Genomic DNA, 23,328 nt, shown 5'->3' on the forward strand with positions numbered 1-23,328 from the left:
ACAGGTGAAACCACCGTGGCAGGGACCCTGGACGGCACTAAAGCAAAGAAAGAAATAAGCTCTGCTCTGCTCCCCCTGCAGACAATCTCCAGATGTTTCCAGTTGTAATCGGCCTGGGGGAGGAGCCTGAGAACCAATCAAACCAATACGTGCCCATGACACTGCAGGTAACATAATGTCAAGTCTCAAATGACTGAAATGAACATTCTGCAGATAATGCTGCATTGGTGTATGACAAGCATATACTGTACTATATCATCTATTATTATACACAGTATCAAAATTGATCAGAGAATGCACTTCAGAGGACTATGAACATGTAAACTAGTCTACTTGCTTGTATGATAAAGCTAATAATGCTGGGCAGTGGTGGCCTAGTGGTTAAAGAAGCGGCCCCGTAATCAGAAGGTACGAATCCTGATCCGCCAAAGTGCCACTGAGGTGCCACTGAGCAAAGCACCGTCCCCACACACTGCTCCCTGTTCACTAAGGGTGATGGTTAAAAGCAGAGGACACATTTCCTTGTGTCACCTTGTGCTGTGCTGTGTATCACAATGACAATCACTTCTTTTCATAACATTGTCATTAATGTAAAATTATGTTGGGGAAAACGTTTTTGAACACCATGCTCAGTGAGTTTGCAATCCCTCAATCCTTTACAGCAGTTTTATTTTCTGAATGTGTTTCTGTTTCTTAGCTTTTTATTTTCCTTTCACTTGATTTTTTTTTTTGTACTTTAAATATGTTTTAGAGCCTGTAGTTTTTACGTTAACTCTAGTAAAAAGGGTGGTAGTAGCCTAGTGGTAACACACTCGCCTATGAAGACCCAGGTTCAAATCCCACCTTTGGGTCCCTGAGCAAGACACTTAACCCTAAGTTGCTCCATGGGGACTGTCCCTGAAACTACTAGTTGTAAGTTGCTCTGGATAAGGGTGTCTGAGAAATGCTGTAAATGTAAAAACGTTCAATACATCAACTTTAATTCAAGTCTTTTTAAACACAGTTATCTACACTGTACTTGAGTAAAGAATGTGTGTACTTTTGACACTTATTGTTCTGAACAATTTGGTGTGTAGAATTCCGTCATGGCAATGCAGTATTTTGGAATGTGCTATTTGATTAAGAAAAGTGTATGAGAAGAAGAACAGTAGAATACTGTTAAATATTTAAAACATTTAAAATACCTCTCCGGCTCAGGGACTTCATATCGTTTCGTTATTCTGATAAAGATATTTTGACTCTGATGTGTTTGCCATAAATGAATATATTTTCTATTTTCAATTTTATTTAATTTAATTCCCGGATAGAGGTTACCGTTTTCTACCGCACCGCTGCGCAGAGCAACACTAGAGGGAGGAGTGTTGTGTAACCCCGCCCATCCCGCCAAAACCACGCCCACAACACTACCAGTCCCGCCCACCGACCCACCCCCTACAGCCAGGTCCCGCCCACCGACCCACCCAGCCAGCCAGCGCAACACAGACGGCGGCGTTGCAGCAGCAGCCAGCAGCCGCTTCGCCGCCGTGATGTGAGCGGTGAGTAGCTGCGCGTTTTCTACGCATTATCCCGCACTGGCGCTCCGGTAACCTCGCCGTGGAGACAGGTAGCCGTTTTCGTTATTCTGACGCTTTTCGACCCTTTACGTTCTTTTCTTATTCAGCTTGCAGTAAATACTCGGCCAGAATTTGGCCGCGTAGGCCGATTCTGCCCAACCGCGCAACGCTGCGCCTTCCCGGCCGAATCCGTCGCGGTTTCTCCTTTTATTTCATCCGAGAGGTTCGCTGTCGACGCACAAAGGCGCCACGGCGGCCACACGGTTCCCATCCAGCGTCTCGCTCCTCTTCGTTATATTCGCTATAGTCCGAATCTGAACAAATGCGCGTGTGTGTGTATATATATAGAGTGAGAGAATGTGTATTACGTGTGTGTGTGTGTGTGGTGACGGGTGATGATCGCCATCATGGCCCAGCCTGCAGAGCTCCAGGCGTCGTGGTTCCATCCCTCCCGCATCCCTCCGGTCGCCATTAACGCGCTGCACCGCCGCCGCCCGCCGCTTTATTTTTATTCCAGGCGCTGAAAGCGGCGCGATCCGCGTTCATTCTCTTCCCCTTCGTTACGTAACCCGCATATTTTCCGCGGCCGTCTCCAGCTGGGAACTTTCCAGGCCGATTTCACCGCCATGTATGTGCCTGAACTTGCTAATAACTCATATCTCTCAAATACCTTCATATATATATATATATAGAGAGAGAGAGAGATTTTATATAATTAGCGTCATCACCATATTAGGATTTCAAACTCAATGCTCCATACATGGTACCGTAGGGGAAAAGAGGGAAATTTACTAATATTACAAAAAACCAGTCAGTAACATGAATTAATACAACATTTAAGGTCATCAAATACCCAAAAAACAAGTACCCCACAGCAACAATGACAGCTGTATTTTTTTTAGGTTCTTTGGAGTAATTCGTATAAAAAAATACCTGAAATATGAAGCTAGTGTTTGGTTTCGCCACAGCGTTAAGTATGATTTGTATTTGGCCGCATAGTGTCAGTCCTTCTGGTGGTTTGGCGCCGAATCTCCACTGTAAATCAAATTGAATTGGTGGGGATGTGCCGATCTGATACAAGTCAAATACATGTATTTGGGATCGGTCCAGGTAAACTGTACGTTTTTCTATGTTTTTATGCACACACACACGCACTAGGGCTGGCCGATTGTACAATCTCGGTCGAGGATTGCGATATAATTCTGTTTCGGGAATAACAATATGGCAGACAGGAGTATCTTTGTACATACATTTGAAATAGAGACACGTGGCTGCTGGGGTTCCGGATTACGGAACATGACATGGTTCTCTGCGTAAGGCTAGAAAAGAGCGACATGGCCGAGAATGGAGGATTCGATCCGTTATCGCAAGTGGTGGTGAATCTGTGTGTAAGAAGCTCAAAAACCCAGATGCAAAAAAACATGGATGCAATTTCCAATTCTCAAAAAGAGGACATGTCCCGGCAAAAAGAGGACATGTCCCGGCAAAAAGAGGATGTCTGGTCACCCTGGTTATGGCCAAAGCGACATGGGGCAAATGAAGCGGCCATGAAAGATAATTTTCAGTCTGGAAAAAAAGATCGGGAAGACGCATCATTCGATACCGTGATCCATTTTTTTTGCCATATCACCCCGCACTAACACACACACACACACACACACTCCAACGTGCTCGCCGTTACGCAGGTGGAATTTGCGCGGTTTGAGAAGCGATGGCTAACAGCATGGAGGGAGCTGACTATAAACTGTCCTCAGTTATGGAGGCATTGCGTGCTTGTTTCATGGCTGCTCGCGATTTCTCCGCCACCAGTGTGGATATAAGTAAAGAAGAGAGTATTTCATCGATACTCCGGACCGGCTGATGTCCGAACCCTGGCTGTCGGGATCATTGCATCCCTTCATACTGGTTGAATCATAAGATGGCGCATATAACGTAATTTTGAAACTGTGGAAGTAAACTGTTCCGCTGATTTGGAGATGAACGTTTTTGGCTGATATTGATAACCCACGTTTGGTCTGGACACGGCAAAAATCTTTATTTAATTTTTTTTTCTGGTGATAAGGGTGGAGTTAGGGTATAAACAGCATGCCATATAAATTTGCTCTACTGCAGAGAAATCCGCTCCTTGGGAAAAAAACTAAGTTGCACACGATAAATAAAATGAAACACGCCCTCATTCGGCTGCGCAGGCACGGAACCGATCGGGTGCTGACAGCGCGCATGGAAATGCTCTGTGCAAATACAAAAAATCCGAAAATTTTATATAATCACTCGCATCATACAAATACCTGGTATTTCACAGGCCTTATGGGTGTGACGTTCAGTAGATCTGTCCAGATACTGGGTTATCTGGTATGTGGTTATGCTCTATGTTGCTGTAACAAGTGATGTTAATTTGAGTTTGAAGTTCCTGCTGAAGTGCTTTTTCCATTCAAATTTACAGATCAAATTATACATTTACCAGACGCCCTTATCCAGAGCAACTTACAATCAGTAGTTACAGGGACAGTCCCCCCCTGGAGCAATTTAGGGTTAAGTGTCTTGCTCAGGGACACAATGGTGGTAAGCGGGATTTGAACCTGTGACTCTGTAGTCTTCTGGTTCATAGGCAAGTGTGTTACCCACTAGGCTACTACCATCCCCCACAATATATACCGTCTACCGTCTATGGTCCAGTTTCGTTCACAATATGAATGCTATGCCATATAAAGCAGCCCTAGGTTGAGTAATGAAGCGAGGGAGAGAATAAAAACATGAGCATGATGATGGATTTAATGATCGGTGGGCGTGGCTGATGGGTCGGTACGGCCACCAGAATAACTGTTTGCCTTATTAGAGCTGTTGCTTTCCATCTGAGGAGGGATTCGGTGAGAGGAAAACATTGCGGACAGTCTGCAAGACCTATTTTTCCTACGTTTTCAGCCATTTTTAGTTCCGTCTGGAAGGGCTAATTTAGTCGGTGCTAAAACGGGACTAAACCGGTGGCTGTTTGATTTGCTCTTCCTGCGAATCTCCTCACGAAGTGTCTGCGCATGTTCCTGAGGCCGCATGTGTTCATTGGTGTGCGTGGAACTGGCAGCGTACACGAGGGAGACGTTTGGTGTGCGTCTGTGCACCGAGTCTCGCTTTAACACACAGTAACTCACAGTAATTCTCTTGTGCGTGCTTTTCACTCGCAACCTGCTGACCTGGAGACTGCTGAGACAGCTGCTGGACTGTGAAGGTCTAGTCCCAGGCGCTGAGGGAGCACGTCATGCTATTGGGGTTGTAGAAGGTAGGATTAGGAACATTTTATAGATTCAGACAGGTTTGGGTGTACATGTAATGTTGCATTATTATAAGACTATAACAGCAGTGTTAACATGTTATGTAACATGTACATTAATCATATACCCTGATTCCAATATTTACTCAATTGCTTTCCAATGCCGTTTGGCACAGGGCGGGGCACCAGCCCACACTAGTACCTATGGCCGATTCAGAGTTTCCCGTTCACGTTGTGTGTATGACGTTGGATGGTGGCACAGGGGGAGCATGCAAGCACACACACAGACAAGACACACACACACACACACACACACAACGTCCTCAACTCACAGACTTGGAGGTGTGAGGCCACGTGGCATAACCGTCGTTCCAACATCCTCCCATAATTCCAGTGTGTTAACAAAAACAAAATGACTGACTGCTTCATGGCTCTTTTGGTCAACAAAATTCTATTAATTGCATTAATATGGACCTCACTATTGATTGCATTCTGTTTTTTTGCAATATGAAACATAAGTTGCCGTAATCATGTCGGCGGTATACATTTACATTTGTGGACAGTTCAGAACATCAGGCTCTGCATAATACGGCCTGTACTTGCCCTCAGAATGGCCTCAGCTGTGAAACGCCTTTTGAACGTTTCTGGAGTAATTTTGGTTGATGGACATCTAGAATTCTCCACATTGTACCAACGTGGCCCATTCACCCTCCTGTACGCCACCAGTGACGTGGCTGTCTCGAGCTTTAAAGTCCTTTAGCTCATTTGCTGCCCAAAGGGGATTTATCATCAGGTGAGATCAGCTGATTTTACCTGGACTGACCTTTCGAAGATATGCAGCCCTGGTGGAACTCAACCCCTTTTATGGTCATTGTGTGTTATATTTATTCATTTTGAATGTTTGAATGAACTTAATTATCAGTTCTGTCAAGCCTTGGGCGTGTTCATTAGATGCTGTGCTTCTTATGCAATGCAACTTCATCCAGATAGAGGGGATTGGATGTAATGCAATGGGGTCAGGTGTTGCTTTTAGTGGAAGAGCTTGGTGACGATTGTATAACCAGCTCGTCTTGTGTTTAAGGAACACGCACAGCTTCCACACACATGTAAACACCCAACATCCCCACGTCCCGAGCTGCTACCCAGACAGAACAGCTCCCTGTTCATGTTTTATCACTTTGTCATGGTCACTTTGAAGGTCCATGCATGGTTAATCTTTGACATTTACCCCACCGCAGCTTTTAATTACCTTTAATTGTCCTCAATTTATGCCAATAACCTCTGTTTCCCACCCTGGTGTTGAGTTTATAGAATTCTTTAATATATATCTTTTGCAGTTATGGATCCCTTGATCGTGGATTAGTCCTTAGCAGTTTTTGAATTGATCTGACCTGACGGTTTAATTTCTCACATACGTAAAATCATTGTAACAAAATTTATGCAAATAATCACATTCTACAATTAATAGTGTAAATAAGCAGTTTAGGTGGTTTTTGGCATGTGTACAGATCACAGAGTTGGGGGGGTGAATGCTTCCTGTCCCCATTCCTGAATGGGACAGACCCCCGCCTGCCTCCTGCTCATTGTCTCTTTCCCTTTCACACGCTCACATACGCACAGGGACTTGACCGCAGCCATTCTCTTCCACCCCGTTTCCCATCATTTCCCAGCAGCCTCCTCCTTCTGTGTCTGTGTGGAGGGAGGCAGCAGGGCGGACAGGGTGGGCTGGAAGAGAGTCCAGGCCCAGTTTGGGCGTTTCACTACGTATATACTACATACTGTAAGTTGCGTATGACAGTAGTGGGTGATTAGCAGATGAAAATATGAAAGTAGGCTTGATTTGAGAGTTTTTTTCTTGTGTGTCCTTGCCCGTTCACCCGAATTCATGTTTTGCTCTGAGGCTTTTTCTTCTTCGTGCCTCTCCTCCTCCTTCCTGCATTCTTGTCTCTCTCGCCAAGTAACCCCCCCCCCCCTCCATCTGAAGATAGTTGGTACATTCCATCTCAGTTGCAGTGGGTAGTTTGATGCAGTCAGCATAGCCTGAAGATCTGCAGAATGGTGGAGGGCATCTGATGTCCGATACCTGGGATTTTATGGGGGAGTTGAACATTTTTTTTTCATACAACATCCAGGGGGCACAATTTGATGATGGAATAAATGCTGTTGCCTAATTGTACAAATGTCATTTTCATAAGTGATTACTTCTAATGAAGAAACCGGGGGTATTATTCTAACTGTTGCTAGTTTGTTTGATGTGATCTAGCACTACGACACACTGGATCACCAGTGGACTGTATCCTCAGGATTAACAGATAAATAGATTTCTACAAGTCATTTTATGTTTTTGTTTTTTTTGTTTCCAATCAGGCATTGCATTTTTATATATGGCATTTGTCCCCTGGAGACACTCAGGGTGAAGTGTCTTGCTCATGGACACAATGGTAGTAAGTGGAGTTTGAACCTGGGACTTTGTGGCTGCTTGGCTCATAGACAGGTGTGTTTCCCACTAGGCTACTATCACCGTGAATTAGACAAATTGATATTAAAAGTGCTCAGACAATTGAACATGACATCATTTCTGAAGTTGTTATTTACTCCGGTTGCTGGTGGTTCGTAATCGACAGGCCTGTGGTTCATTTTCTAGCCTCCAGCCATTTCCACCACCGAGACGGGGGTGTTCCGGAAATGCGAGGACCTTGTGTTGGTTATTTTGTGGAAACGTTTCTAGACTGCGTGGTCCAGGAGACCTAACTCACCATGGAAGACCTGCACCGTTCAGTAGACGGGCTAGTGGGGCGGCCCAGGGGAAAAGGGTGAAGTCATGTTGTGGGCTGGGCTTCAGTTGCTCACAATAAGGTCCGGAAAGCATGTGGGGAGACTAAAGGGTCCTAAATGTCACTGTCTTGACTGTTAAAGTACAAATTCAACTATGCTAGTGAGAGCAGATAGTTATGTGGGATTTATTCTATTTTTGCAGCAGACAGGAAGACGGGGAGGACAGGTGGCAGGACAGGGATTTCTGTGTCTCTGAGCTGGAAGACTCCTTATGTAAGGAGCTCGTGTCCTCACCTCCTGTCTGACTCACAGTGGCACATACAGAGAAAACCGGCTGCCAGGATTCAGTGTGTCTGTGCTGAGGGGCCGATGCCAAGGCCAGGATCAGGACACGGCCATAATGAACACACACACACACACACACACACACACACACACATGGCCGCAGGGAAGGAAGGGAGGGGCAGAGACACACATCCAGGGCTAGAGCCTGGTTCCAAAAAAAAAAAAAGATCACGTGTTAGCACATTTAATTATCACTTTAGTTTACGTGACAATTCAGCAGCACAAAATACGATTTAATGTTTAATTTTAATTCTAATGCAGTTTCTTCACAGGTACGCCGGGTATGATGATTTAAGGTTTTCACATGTGCAGAAGTGTGGGGGGTGTCAACTGTAGGCCTGTCAAAGCCCATTGAGACATACTGTATGTGATTATGGGCTGTATAAGAAATACATGTTGTTGTTGTCAAAAAAAAGTTGGTTTCAGAGTAGCACAAAAACGACCTGCTTATTTTTTTTAGTACCGCAGGTAAATGGTGGGTCGCCCTCGGGTATCTCTGGTCCGCTTCTCTGGTAGTTTTAAAGGGAGCTGTTCTTCGTGGAGATTGCACTTTTAATGCTTGTTCTCCCTCACCTCTCTCTGTTAAAGTGCTGTTAATGGTGCATCACATACACACTCGTCCCAGGGCGCGGCTGCTCAGCGTTGGCGTTTATCTCCGATTACACTGATGCGGGGTCAGCAACCCTCTGACCCTTGGTTCGTACCCCCACCATGCAACTGGCTGGTGTTTAAAAAAGGAGCTGCTGTAATAGCCTTTTAGTTGCTATAGAACCCCAGGGTCCTGCCCTTGTGATTGGTGGCTTATTAGAACCAAATCCTACACATTCCTGCACAGTTGTACAGAAGTGTCTGGTAATATTAATATGTGTGAGATTATTTAACATTAATATGAGTTCAGAGAGAGCGGCAGCTCAGACGGTCGGATCTGGAATTTGTCCCCTCATGTCATCATAATGTCATTTCTCATGCTTTGTCCGCCCAGAGAATTTCTCCACCGACCGTCATTGCTTCCAAACTTGCAAAGCATTGGTTATTGGATATAATAATGAGGACCAATAATTAGACACAATTAGGAATAATAATTAGACACAACTTCCTGTCTATGCAAAACATTGTGGTTGGTGAATGATATTGATATTGATAACTTCCATAGGCTGCTCTCGTCCCGCCTCTCTCCTCCTCGTTAGCATTTAAAACTACAGACACTGAAACGAGGCGTCCTGGGAAATCTCACTGTGGGACTGTGTAAAAGTGGCTGTAATTCTGCACCAAACCCAATTTCGGAAAGAGACTTCAGATACAGTATTAGGGGACCAACAAGACCGATATAAAAAAAAATAATGTCGGGGCCTTTAATCTAATAACGGACGGGGCTTAGTTAGGTCCACTATGAGTTTTTACTCGGGGTGTAGAATGCAGGGTGTCTGAGCCAACAGGGTTTAAGCTAAATAGATTTCAATTCAATTCCTGTAAAGACATTTTTAGGCATATCAGGCTGACAAATCCTGGCAGTGAGTCTAGTTCAAGGTTTTTCCAACGGGTGAATTCATCGTAGTACAGGCTGTATACACAAGTGTAAGTAATCAGTAAAAAGCCCTTTTCCTGAGTTGACCTGGGAATTCACCTTTTACTGTATGTAACACAGTATATGAGCAAATATGTGCATGAGACTTACTTTGTTTTCTTTATCAATACACAGGTTTTCCCTCTGACCATGGAGATGCTTGCTCACGTCTTGCATGAGACTCTGAAAGGAGCCCCTGGACTGATGAACTAAAGCATTACTAGACTGTCCATCCCAGCTTGCAGCTCCCATACTCTCAAAAAAAAAGCATGAATAGCCCCCCTAAACTGTCCGGGGAGACCCTGATTGTCCACCACATCCCCCTCGTTCACTGCCAGGTATCTGGAAGCCGTCAGTGCTTCGGTTCCATGAAGCAGGGACACCCCTTCAGTCCTCCTGAGAACCTGGGTCTGAGTCGCACCACCTCCCTGCCCGAGCGTGACGTCCTGCCGAGAGAAGCCCTGGTCTACAGCAGCCTGATCCAGACCTCCAGCTGCAACCTGAGCTCCAGTGACGTGGCCGTCAGGGGTGGAGAAGAAGAAGAGCTCCAAGGGGGACGAGCTGAGTGTCGAGGACGAGAAGGATACGGGGGAAGCACTGCCAGTGACACGTCCTTTACCTCAAGCAACTCTGAAGACCACATTTCCACCACGACTGAAGCTCAGACTCTCAAACGAAGCTACCCGCTCCGCCACAACCCCTTCCTCCTGAACACAGAGGAGGATGAAGACGATGACGAAGAAGACCATGATGATGGTGACAACTTGCACAGGTACATGGAAGATTCCTCCTTCCATCTGCATGGGACCGGCAATGAAGTCGCGGTGCCACCGTTCCACCTGCATGACCTGGACTTCGCTCAAGAGCCTTTTCTCCTGCATGGCACCCTGGGAAAGCCCTGGTGCTCCTCCGAGTGCCGCCGGACCGGGACGGAGAGCAGCGAGGGCCTCAGCGAGGGCGCTTTTCACCTCTCCTCTGGCCTGGAGGGCCTGAGCCTCCTGGGACTGGACAGCCAGCGTCGCCACGGCAGCAGCGGCTCCACCCTGTCCATGGACTGCGGCGAGCAGGAGTGGGGCGAGGATGAGGAGGAGGAAGACCACCCGATGAGGTGCGGGAGGGCCAGTCGCCAGGGCAGCTCCAGCGGCTCCAGCTCGGCGGCGCCGCGATGCTCCTGCTTCCCCGACTGCCAGATGGGCTACGGCAGCGACTCGTCCTGCAACAGCTCCGACGGCGTGCTGGTCAACTTCAGCACCATCTACAACAAGATGAACAACGTGGTCCCCGCCAACCTCAACAGCTCCGCCGAGCCGCCCGGCACCGCCTCCGTGACGGAGCTGGCCGTGGGCGGGGGCGGCACCAGCGGAGGGGCGTTTTACCTGGACATGCACACCTCCCCCACGGAGGTGCCCCAGTCCACCTGCGCGGGGATCGCTCCCGCCTCACAGGAAACGCCCGACTCCGCCCCCAGCTGTGGCTGCCCCGCCCAGCAGCAGGGCATCATGGACCTGGACGCCAACTGCAACTCTTACTTGAGCAGCGAAGGTCTGCTGTCGGCCACCGCTTCGGCTAACGACCTCACTTCCTGTCTCCAGAGCCACGCCAGGATGGTGGTGGCCACACAGAACTACTATAAACTTGTGACCTGTGACCTGTCCTCCCAGTCGTCCCCAAGTCCCGCAGGGTCGTCCGTGACCAGCTGTTCCGACGAGCACAGCAAAGGCAGCCCCACCCAACCAACTGAGTACTACCTCTTCAGACAAACCAAGGAGGAAGAGGATGGGGAAGAAGACGAAGAAGATGGGGACGAGGATGACACGAGTCTGTCACAGGTAAACGCTCGGTTTCCATCATTCTGACAACCACGAAGATGGCCGTTAATGTATTTCCCTCTTCACACCGCTTATATGATTCAGAAGGTTTCCATATACGGTTGTGTCCTTGTGTTCTAGTTTTTTTACTTTGTTGCTACTTTTTCGCTCCTCCTCACACACAGACAAGTCGAGTAATGAGTATGCGAAATTCTGAGCGGATTCATTTCTGATCTGGTTCTTAATATCAGTCATTTATTATCCAGATCTTTCAGACTTTGAGATGTTTCTTAACTAACGTCTCTTGCTTTCCCATCAGCAGGACGAAGACGAGGAGAAGGCGAGGCACCAGACAAGCTCATCTGATCCAGAGGAGAATGTCCTTGAGGGTCAAGTGTATGTTAATATCTCCCCTCCCCTGCTGGGTCAGGTGATGGGCGGGGCCGCAGGACGGCCGCGCTCGCGCAGCTACGACCGGGACCTGGACAAGTCCCCGTCCCCTCGCCTCGGCTCCCTGGAGCGCATGCTCAGCTGCCCTGTCCGTCTGAGCGAGGGCGCCGCCCCCAGTCCTCCCCCCCCTGCCAGAGTCACCTCTTTTGCAGAGATTGCACGTAACAAGAGGAGGTGTGGAGCAGCGGGGGGCTCACCCTCCCTCAGGATGGGCAACGAGACCAGCTCCACCCAATCACAGTCCTCCACCGACTTCTCCCCCATCCTGGAGGACCATCAGGAGCGCCGGAGCCAAGGCCTGTCCCACATGACCCGATGCTACAGCCAGAGCGATGCAGCTCTTCACTCCCACCATAATGGAGCACTGAGGGACTCCCCAGGAGGACTGGGATGTGAGACACGCACCAAAGCAGAGGGTGAGAGAGCAGAGGAGCGCAGTGGAATGTTAGATGCTTCCGTAGTGGCTTCATATGTGATACCAACTTTTTCGGGCCGTTAGGAAGCATGTTTCATGAGACCGTAGTGACATATACTTCCATTGGCTGAGTGATATTTGAACCTGATGTTGTCATGTGAGTCTTTTTCATACCAAGGGAAGTGGTATTCCAGAGGTAGCTTGTCATAGGACTCCACTGAGAGCTAAATGTCTTTTTGCCGTTATATTATTGCCCATATCTTTAATACATACATATGTATATTTCATTGTTCAATATATTCTTCTGCTTGGGAAACGGTTTTGCCTTTATTTATTTGCCTAAATTCTATATTTGTTTTAGAATCCCAGGGGATTAAACATAATTTTATCTGACTTTATATTTGTTATTCTAATTCATTGATCTTATTTTATGTGTTTTTTTGTGAGACATTCATAAATAAGGTTCGATTAATTGGCCAGAAACAACCAGGATCTGTTCCTGCGTTGCTTGAGGACTTTGTCTATGACAGTCTGTGGTGGCCAAATGCTGCCCCTGCTGGTGTCATCATGCCACTGCACACTGAAGGCTGTGACATTTATAGGCCTGAGCACGTAAGACAAACAGCTTGCGCAACAGCTGTGACGTCACGGCTCGGTAGCTCGCTCGCCGTCTAAAGAGCACGCGGAGACGGGCCGGCCAGGAAGAGTGCTGTATTCCCTCTCCGCCGCCATTCCTCCTGCGGTGCCTGCAGCGCGTTAGTGACTCAGCATCCTCAGGTCTCTGTCTGTGACGAATGCTCTCTCTCTCGTTACGATCACTGCCTGTCTCTTGTAGCATGCCGGACGTGCTAAATCCATCTTTACCTTAGCTGTTGTTAAAGTTACATTATCATTATAGTGATATATGTAGCCCTTACAGACCTCTTTTTCAGAAAATATATTGACTATGTGTGTGTTTCTTGTATATTTGTACATCTAGGAGGTTTGTCATCCTCCTCTGAGGCGATCTCCTCAGTTGTGCGCTACAGTAAGGACCAGCGGCCCACCACCCTCCCGATCCAGCCCTTCACCTTCCAGCACCAGTTCTCCAGGCCCCAGAACAAGCCCCTGCTGCCCCTCCTCAACGAGTTCGTCAGCCACATGCAGGGCCGAGGCTCTGCGCCCCCCGAGGGCCGAGAGAACGAGGCCGCCGGAGAGCAGCAGCTCCACCAGCCCCTCGCAGATGCCCCCACCTCCGTCAGACCCTCCCCTCTGGGCAGCTACTCCCCGGTCCGCTTCCATGGAGCGCCCAGCTCGGGGTCGTGTTCCACCTGCTCGCCGAGCCCCCCGGAGCGCGGCGCCGGGAGCGGCCGACCCCCCCGCAGCTTCTCGTGCCCCATCTCCGCCGGCCTGCTGCCCGCTCAGACGCCACCCGAGGTCCAGGCCAGAGCGGCACCCCTCCCTCCAACCCCGCCCCCGCCACCCGGAATAAAGAAGAGCCCCAGACCCCTGGTCCTGCCCAGCAGGGCGGCCCCCTGCCTCCACATGCCGTCGCTGCCCACACTGCCCAGCTCTGGCCTGTGCAGCCTCGGACCCCTGCAGCCGGTCCATCACGAGGGGCTCAAGAACCTCATGCCTGCCTGTGGAGGAGTCCGTCCAGCCAATGGTAGGAGGGCACTTTGATCATGCGCCATATTTGTTTTTCTTGTCTTTCTGTCCTGCTTCTGTCCCCGCCTGTTTTGTTCATGACTTTTAATTCTATATTGCAAAAATAATAAAAAACTCAGAATTACAGCTGACACTCTCTTTCTTTCCAATGTCTTCATCTCTGATCTTGCATCATTCTCTCTCACTCCTCCACCCCTCCCTGTCTATGCATTCTTTGTTTTTACCCATCACCACCCTCTGCCGACCCCACACCACTCCTCCCGTAGTGCACCACCTCTCCCCCCAGGCGCTGAAGTGGCGGGAGTACCGACGTAGGAACCCGTTAGGGGTAGAGAGGGGGTCTTCCAGCTCGTCTGCCCCCCTGTCTGGCAGTCTAGACACCAGAAGGAGGGGCGGCCGTGTCACCAGGCGAAACGTCTTTGATTTTCCGTCGGCCGGCCACACCCTGGGCAGAATAAACGGTGCTCGCCAAGGCTCTTACAGGAGAAAATATTACAGGAAATATTTATGGCATAAATACACTGTGTGTGTCTGTGTGTGTGTGGATTTTTTTTTTCTCAAATCTGTTTTTAATTGTGTGTTTCTGTTTGTGACTCTGGTGTGTGTATTTACAGCCCAGTCGGTGAGGCAGCCTCCGCAGCACTACAGCGATTTCCTCCCTGACTACTTCTCTCAGACAGAGCGCCCCCCAGAGGAGTTCTGTCTGTCTCCTGATGCTTCTTCAGATGAATCTTTCTCTATCGACCTGCTGCAGAAAAGAGGTAAGGATTCTGCCTCTGTGTGTGTGTGTGCTATAAATTTGAAATATTCTGCCATATAAAACTATTATTGGGTAGGATTAAATTCAAGAGTTGTGGCTTTTATTACTCTTTTCTGTATTTATACGTTTGTCTATGAATAAAGGACCATTGGAAAGAAACAATCATCTGCAAAAAAAAAAAAAAAGTACATTTACAGCATTTATCAGACGCCCTTACCCAGAGGGACTTACAATCAGTAGTTACAGGGACAGTCCCCACCTGGAGACACTCAGGGTTAAGTGTCTTGCTCAGGGACACAGTGGGATTTGAACCTTGGTCTTCTGGTTCATAGGCGAGTGTTTTGCCCACTAGGCCACTACCACCCAAAATAATCAGTGTGCATTATTTATTAACAAATACATTTGATAATAAATAAATACAAATACTTTTGAACTTTTTAAATGCTGTGAGTACTGCAGAGCATGCAGACTCACACTCTCCTGACGGGAATGTTAAATGCACCCCCGGCACTGCAGAATTTTCCACAGCTTTGATGCCTTCGCACCAGAGGATCCTTCCTGACCCATTTTTGGTGATGGTGTGTGATTGACCGATGTAATGACAACTAGATGGACGTCATTGACATAGGAAGAGTCGGGTTTTGTCATTTGATTTTCCAGCGCCCTAATTCTTGCACACATTTTTCTCAGGTCTTGTCAAGGCCATCAACACTGCCGTGGATCTTATTGTGGCTCATTTTGGAACTAGCCGGGACCCTGGAGTGAAGGTCAACATCTGCTTTTGCATGAATTTTAATGTGTCTTGAGTTTATTGCTGCTAGACTAATATTTAAAAAAATAAGATTATACAATTGTAATTATGAATTCTAAATAATTATCCTCAGGTTCTTTGTTTAATGCCTTTCTCTCTCATGAACAGGCCAAACTAGGGAACAGTTCTGTCAGTCCCAATGTTGGTCACCTGATTCTGAAGTACCTGTGTCCAGCCATCCAGGACATTCTGCAGGATGGCCTGAAGGCCTACGTCCTGGACCTGATCATCGGGCAGCGCAGGAACCAGCCATGGAGCATAGTGGAGGCCTCTACTCAGCTAGGTGAGTGTATTATTAGGTTTTAAAGGTCCCCTATCATTGTCCCCTATATTGTGACATTATTATACGAGTTCATTTAGCTTGTCTATGGTCCTGCAGTGTCTAGAAATGCCCACAGGTGTAAAGCATGCTTTGGTCATTCTGCTTCACTGTTCAGAGAGCGGCAGCTCAGACAGTCGGATCTGGAAATTGTCCCATTTACAGCATTAACCAAACGCCCTTATCCAGAGCAACTTACAATCAGTAGTTACAGGGACAGTCCCCCCTGGAGCAATTTAGGGTTAAGCGTATTGCGAGACTCTGAAGAACCAGTGGATTTTTTTCCTTTGTGGTCCTGGGGAAATCTTATTGTGGGACTGGATCAAAGTGGCAGTAATATTGCACCAAGTCTGAATTTCGGAAAGAGACTTCAGATACAGTATTAGGGGAAAAGCAGGTTTTAGCAAATATAACAGTTTAAAACATGAGTCATAATGAATCTTCAGTGTTAATGAAAAATGTAAATGTGCTCATTTTATTTCAGGTCCGTCTACCCGAGTGCTCAACAGTCTGTTCTGTAAAGTGAACCAGTACTCTGAACTCAGCAGCCACAACATGAGGTTCAATGCCTTCATCTTCGGCCTCCTCAAGTAAGCCTGTCAGCACAGTATGTCGTTAAAAAGGGTGTGGAGAGAACGTCAGATACTTATTTTGTGCTAATATCTGCTAAGAAAATATTCTATTCAATTGCATATTCTATATATGATGCATATATCATATTTTTTGCATATATCATAATGCAGATCCTCTCACTGAACACAGATTCAGTATTACTGTCTTACACTTACATTAGCGCCACTGCAGCGCTCGTTAGGGGTTCTGAGATGAGCGTGAGACTCAGCATGCACTGCAGCATAGTTAACTCCTTCAATTCCAGCAGTCAGAGGTGTAACTCGGAGGTAGAGACCTTCGTGGTGTGTTGCATGATGATACTACAGTACTGCAACGTCATTAAAATGCAATGTCTGCTTTGGAGTCTATTTTACAAATAAATCATTTTTCCAGTTATGATATTCACCTCCATACTGAGTGTTTGAAATCATCTGAAGGCTTGGTGCTCTTTGAGGTCTGCTGCAGTGCATACAAATTGTCTGTGTGCACACTGAGCTTTGATCACAAGTTCCTGTTCAGAGTAAATGTTCTCAATTTATATCATCTAAACTTTATTTGAAGACAGCATTTCAAGGGCACTAACATATATTAATTATTAAATTGTGCTTCATTTAAACAATGCTCAAAAAATCTGTTGTACCAGATCCAGTGTGTGAGTAGGTGGCATCTTGTCGGGGACATCACAGGCACTTGGGGGTGGGGGGGTTAACTTTTGTTATAGTTGTGTGAAGCCGAAAAGTTGGTTTATTTATTAACTTAATAATAAAAATTTGTGTTCTTATGTTCTGGATTTTGTTGAAAACATATGTATTATGTCATGAAGAAATATTCTTCACTTTTCTAATGATTTGGGTTCTTCTGTCACTCTTATTTTGGCCCTCAGTCTGCGATCGTTAGAATTCTGGTTCAACCACATCTATACCCATGAAGGTAAGCAAAGAGGTAAATTTATCCCTTAGTGGTCTAATTCATGGTCTTAGCCCTGAGCCTAATGGGTCTCCATCTTTGCTTTTGTGTAGATATTGTAGCAGCACACTACCACCCGTGGGGCTTCCTGCCTCTGTCACAGGGTGTCTGCCAGCCGCTTTTTGAGGAGCTCCTCCTGCTCCTCCAGCCCCTGTCTCTCCTGCCCTTTGACCTGGACCTCCTGTTTGAGCCACACCTCCTGCAGAAGGGACAGGAGCATCTGCGTCGCAAAGAGCAGCTCTGCTCGTCCGGTCAGGTTCACAGCCAATCAGCTCGTTCCACCTTTCAGCTGATGAGAGGCTGGGGTATCACAGGGGTGGAATCCAAGATTGAAGGGGCGGGGACTAAACAGGACGTTAAAGGTGGTCTCAGGCATCCAGGGACATGGCAGAATGTGGAAGGAAGCAGGTCTTTGAAGAACATTCCGGAAAGGAGGAGACAGGGTGCAGGATGTGAGGCAGGAGGGGAGGAGACTAGTGTGACCGAGATAATAGAAGGTTCTAATGAGGATCTATGGAGGCACAGAGATGCGGGTCGAAAGGGAGGAGTGAAGGCAACAGAGAGGGCCAAGGGAGTGGGTGGGGAGTGGCATAGCAATGAAGAGGAGGGAAGCAGGGACAGGAGGAAGGAGAGGGAAAAGGACCGGGACTCAGGATCTACGGACCCGGCCAGGCAGAGGAACAGGCAGGCAGGCTGGTGGTACCAGCTCATGCAGAGCTCCCAGGTCTACATAGACAACTCAGTCGAGGGGTCAAAGTTTGTCAAGTGGGAGAAGAGGAAGAGGCCAGGTGGGGAGGGGCGCAGGCAGAGTCACCCTCCGCCCAGGGAAGGTGTGGTGGAGGGAGCCGAGGCCAGCCAGAAGCTAGAGGAGGCAGACACCAGGAGCGCCGCAGGCGCTGAAGCAAGCAAAGCAGCCAAAGGCAGACCGTCATGGATGGGCAGCCCCCCTGAGTCGGTGCTGAGCGAGCTGAAGAAGAGCGAGGAACGGGACCCAGAGGCCGTGTCTGGACCCCAAGCCGATGGCCCTGAGGAAAGCTCCCTCCACGGCATGCGCTGGGGGAGGCTGTTCGGAGCCGGAGCCCCTGCACGGGCCGAGAAGCCGGAGCACAGATCAGCCAGATGCCCGAAGAGCAGGTCGGTCCATGTGGCTTTATTATAACGACTATACACAGCCGTCACCTGCCTAGCAAGTGACTTCAATATTACTTTGTCCAGTTTATTGGTCTGTATCTGCATCCAGATGCAAAACAAAGGAGACTATGATCACCATCAAACTGTTAAAAAAATATCACCCAGCATTACCCCTGTCTGCATTTTCTTTGTTGACTGTTTTTTGTGTGTGTGTGTGTGTGTGTGTGTGTGTGTGTGTGTGTGTGTGTGTGTGTGTGTGTGTGTGTGTTGAAGGTTACCTTCGGGGTGGCTGAGTCTGGACAGGTCAGTGTTGGACCTTGTGGCCCAGACGGTTGGGGCAGGAAAGAGAAACGACCCGCTTCCTGTATCATCTCAGAGTGAAGCTCCTCCCACAACACAACAAGCTCTGGCTGCTCAGCAACAAGCTCCATGGTAACAGGCTAATGTCATCTGTTAATGGCAGCACATTAACCGCGGCCAAATGAGAGATACTGATGAACTCTCTCTCTCTCTCTCTCCCTCCCTCTCTCACAGTGAGGTACGAGCCTTGTGTCACCACATAGCCACTGAGCCAGGCCACCTCAGCTTTCATAAGGGGGATGTGTTGTGTGTCACAAGCAGAGCTGACCCCGACTGGCTCGTCTGCACCCTGGGGGAGAGCCAGGGCCTGGTGCCCATTATTTACGTCACACTGAATGAGGAGAACCGGGGTCTGCGAGGACCACACTGAACGTGTCCATCTCCCTCCCCAGGGGCCACTGTCATCCGGAGAGAGCCCTGGGAAGGGTCTGTACCCGTTACTGGACATGTGACATCGCTGAATCGGCACTCATAAGTAGATAACGAAGCACCAGCGCTACACTGAATCCACGCATGTAACCACGCATACGCTCAACAAAGAGAATATTAACACGGAGCAGTGGCGCAGCGGGGCTGTGGTTTGTTCTGAAGGGTCCCGTCTTCTGCTTCTTCACCTCGTCTCATTTGCGCGCCTGCTTTTTTTGCGCTTTTTCGGAGTGGAACATGCGACGGTTTTATAAAGACTGCTTACGTTTTTCAAACGGCGTATAGAAATTGAAGGTACGCCGGGGCAGATTAAAGCCTCTAATTTGTATTTATGAAGGGATTTATGACGGACACTGAACTCTGAACCTGGTCTTAAAGTGCATTGTTCTCCTCGTCCTATTTGATCTTCAGGGCCTGTATGATTAACAGCCCGGTTATTTCCAAATTCATATAAATCATAACAAAGGTGTAGAGCTTGGTGTAGAGCTTCCAAGTGCTGTCTCAGCAGGCAGGAGGAGCTACTGGACGGATTCTGGGCGGTTCACTAGATATTTCACCATCCACTGCTTTCACTGAGAAGCCAACCGACCATGTTCTCTGCCTTAAGAGGACCCCCTCCACGTTTCCAAGACTCCCACCGCGGCGGGCTGACTCGCGTATGGCTGAGCAGAGAGGAACAGACTCCGGCAACAACCAACAGCCAACACTGGACTTGATGCATGTAGCGTAACACTGATATTGTGTCTCTGGTACTAACTTCTGGTCCTGCAACCTCACAAGCCAGGAAATGTTCTACAAGGAGATCAGACAAATGGACACAAATATTAACAACAACACAAGAACGACGAAACCTAGAAAGTATGTGCTAGAACTCGTTTACTATGAAATTTCATTTATTTTCACTGGAGAGCTGTCTGGTCAGGTAAGGGTACCCTGCGTGTTGGATGCACCGAACCTCACTGGTTACGTTTTCAACACCCCAAGTGTCAACAGTGTGAAAGGAAAGCGAGGATGGGAGGGGCGGTGCCATATATGAAGGTTTTTTGTTAGGGTGGTTTGTCGCTTTGGGCTTTTCTGATTCAACTTCCTTCTCCGTATAAACGTTAACGTGTGTGCAGCATGTGGCCTTACAGTTGGACAGGGTTCTGTTAAAAAGAGCCTGAACCGTTTCTAATGATCAAAACAGCCACGTGGGATTTTGCGAACGGCAGCAAGGTTGGCCAAAAAAAAAGGGACGCATATATAATATAATAAAATTAAAACCATATTGAGTTGACAGTGTCAAGATAATTAATTTTATTTTATTGTACAGTTACATTATTTTTATATGGTTTTAGTTAGTACAAACATGATTTATTGTTTTTGATTTTCGCTACTGTAAATGAATTTGCATTTCTTCCTCATGTTTTTAGAGAGAAACACACCTCTGTGGATATATTAATATTATTAACATTTAATAAGAAGGCACTATTCCATGTGTTGCGTGTATCATGTTATGGTGCATCTAGAACAGGGTTCATCTAGAACGTCTAGATGAAGGTCCCTGCCGAGGGTTCCTGGCTATAAGAGTTTTAGAGAACCCCTGGTCTAGACCACGACTAAGGATAACAGATGGTTCTTCTGTGGAGCAGCCATCGAGGGCGTGCCTCACTTCCGGATCTGCTCCACACGGTCAGGTCTGGCTCGGCATATTTGATGGGTCAGGTGGTGAACTTGGTTGGCGTGTGTTTAAAACCTGGACAGGTTGGTCAGGAAGAACCGGTTATTTATTTATTTATTTTAATCCACAGTTTGTGAGGCTGCATCCTCATGTGAGGTTGGGTCCCGTTCGTCTTCCAGACACACTTTGCTGTTCATCCTAGGCTGACATGTGGCCCTGACAGTGTCGCTAACGTGGTAGTGGTATTTTTTTTTAGAGAGAGGCGAAAGAGGAGAGAGAGAATTAAGAGGAGATGGGGGTGAAATGATTAGAGAATTAAGAGGAGATGGGGGTGAAAGGTGAAATGGGAGGGGGGGGGGTGAGATTGAGTGGAAAATGCTTTAGTGCCTTTTTAAATAACATGGGCCCTGTTGTGACGCGTATTGGATCGAATGGGACACAATTTAGTCCACTTTGGTGTAAGAAAAGGCTCAGGTTTTAGGAGTAAAAAGTTTGTTTCCTCTCTCCTCTCCACCTTTTGACTGATTAGTTCCTGCTTGTGCATACCCTGTACCTCAAGTGGCAACTCCATTCTCCATGTGGCCATGCTGTATGATGTGTATGACATAATGAGCATAATATGGATATTAATAACAAAGTGTTCATGTGAAAAAAGCTGCAGCCTTGTTTTTTTATTTCAAATAATTGTGTCATTCCTCTGAAGTTCATAGATTCCTACAGCCTCATTATTTTGCATTGCGCTCATATCCGTCAGTCCATTTGAAATTAACTTTACATGTCATGCCAATGTAATAAATCATGAAAAGGCTGTGAATGAATCTTGGTTAAACCTGGGTTGGAAAATTTAACATGCTAACCAATATGGAAAAGGTTTAGAGTCTGGCTACTCTGCAACTTCTCAATATTTAATGCAGCATTATGTAAGCAAGATTACATAAAATATAATCTTCAATCTATAAATGCCTCTATAAATTCACGTTACTATAGCTTCTCTATAAATTCACGTTACTATAGCTTCTCACTAGACGTGGTGAAGAACAGAAGAACAGATGGCAACACAGTAAATTCTGTTTTTCCTCAATAAAAAACAGCCTATTTTTTTCTTTTTAAGTAATATTCAGAGTTGAAAAAAAATGTATTACAAATAACGTCTGACTGTATTTTCTGGTTATCATATTCATACAATCCTGCAAGTACAAGTATACCATGATCTATATCCACTGCTGAGCACCAGAGGTCAGTATCAGCAAGACTTTTTTCATTTTTAAACACAAACGTATGAAAATCTATAATGCAAGCAGTAGGCACACACAATTAAATAAGTACAAACAAAAATGTAAACATTACAAACAGACCGGTCTTAAGAATACTGAACAGTTTCAAAGCAAAAGTGTTTGTTTTTTGTAAAACTCAGCAGCACAGCACATGGTGCACACAGTGAAATGTGTCCTCTGCTTTTAACCATCACCCTTGGTGAGCAGTGGGCAGCCATGACAGGCGCCCGGGGAGCAGCGTGTGGGGACGGTACTTTACTCAGTGGCTCCTTGGTGATTTAGGATTTGAACCCACATCCCGTTCCTTACAAGCCCACTTCCTTACAAGCTAGGCCACCACTGCACCACAGCTCGCAAATAGCAGTTTTATTTTTGCTGTTTGTTTTAACAGACTGTAATGAGGAGCTCATTTATTCAAGCATCGTTGTCTTGGACTATTACTGTGGATCTTGACAGCTAAAAGTTCATTAGCACTACATTAGCTAATCAGGAACATCAAGCATTTTGATTCCAAAATGACCCCTGATTCAACCTATACTTAAAGTAATAATTGTCTTTTATAACCTTAAAGCCACAATTAATTATAAGAGAAGGTCTGTATTGCATTGCCTCTGCTGCTTAAGGTTCTGAATGGACACAATTGGTTCTGTGCCTAAATGTAGTTCATTCATGCACCACACCTCAAGAAGCATATGTGAAACGGAATTTAGTTTTATTCAGGTTTATACCTTTGTTCCATTCCATATTTTAGACTTCTACTTCTGAGTAATCACCAAATCAAATGCATGGTGGAAATTTCCAGGGTGACCCAGGACATTTATTTTCTTCCACTGGACAGGGGCTTCTTCTCATAATTCACACCCCATTTCTGAGCCCCAGCTGCTGTCTTTGGCTCTCTCATTCCTCCAAGCAGCCAGTGAACCCATAAAAAATGAATTCAGCAAAATCACTTCTAAAACAGAAGTCAGGGTTTCTGAAAGGAGCAAAGTGAGTAGATAAGGTGAAAAATGTTCATTTGTTTTTATAACAGAGGTAAACCATAATGAATTTGTTTTAATCTACAATCAATTAGTGAAGGATTGACCATACAGAAAAGTGCAGTGTACATTTACAAATACTTGACTGAGGATGAAGGTTTACCTTTTATCAAATAAACTGAAAATAAAATTCAAGAAAAGTGTATTATG

General features: G+C 46.7%; 1 protein-coding gene across 5 annotated transcripts; it reads left to right on the plus strand.

The window, feature by feature from the left end:
- The first annotated feature begins 1,445 nt into the window (after nt 1-1,445).
- Nucleotides 1,446-19,702, plus strand: rusc2 (RUN and SH3 domain containing 2). Of its 5 annotated transcripts, none has more exons than XM_028995409.1 (13): nt 1,446-1,535; nt 9,638-11,331; nt 11,630-12,176; nt 13,155-13,820; nt 14,089-14,283; nt 14,437-14,583; nt 15,273-15,349; nt 15,502-15,676; nt 16,197-16,302; nt 17,208-17,254; nt 17,344-18,424; nt 18,695-18,853; nt 18,956-19,702. In XM_028995409.1, exons 2-13 carry the CDS (start codon nt 9,772-9,774, stop codon nt 19,149-19,151), a joined length of 4,956 nt encoding a protein of 1,651 aa, XP_028851242.1. In that variant the 5' UTR covers nt 1,446-1,535; nt 9,638-9,771; the 3' UTR covers nt 19,152-19,702. The 5 variants fall into 5 exon arrangements, with proteins under 5 accessions (XP_028851242.1, XP_028851241.1, XP_028851244.1 ...); XM_028995408.1 differs by having other exon boundaries at nt 1,467-1,603; XM_028995411.1 differs by having other exon boundaries at nt 1,467-1,603; nt 11,633-12,176.
- The last annotated feature ends 3,626 nt before the right edge of the window (nt 19,703-23,328 follow it).

Source organism: Denticeps clupeoides, chromosome 11 (genome assembly GCF_900700375.1).
Source record: "Denticeps clupeoides chromosome 11, fDenClu1.1, whole genome shotgun sequence".
Lineage (NCBI taxonomy): Eukaryota > Metazoa > Chordata > Actinopteri > Clupeiformes > Denticipitidae > Denticeps > Denticeps clupeoides.

Excerpts from the sequence above, each read along its gene's own strand:
- rusc2 (XM_028995409.1), top strand. The coding sequence starts at position 9,772 with ATGAATAGCCCCCCTAAACTGTCCGGGGAGACCCTGATTGTCCACCAC. Across the intron at positions 11,332-11,629 it reads ATGACACGAGTCTGTCACAG|CAGGACGAAGACGAGGAGAA; the intron begins GTAAACGCTCGG and ends CTTTCCCATCAG. Across the intron at positions 14,284-14,436 it reads CACCCTGGGCAGAATAAACG|CCCAGTCGGTGAGGCAGCCT; the intron begins GTGCTCGCCAAG and ends GTGTATTTACAG.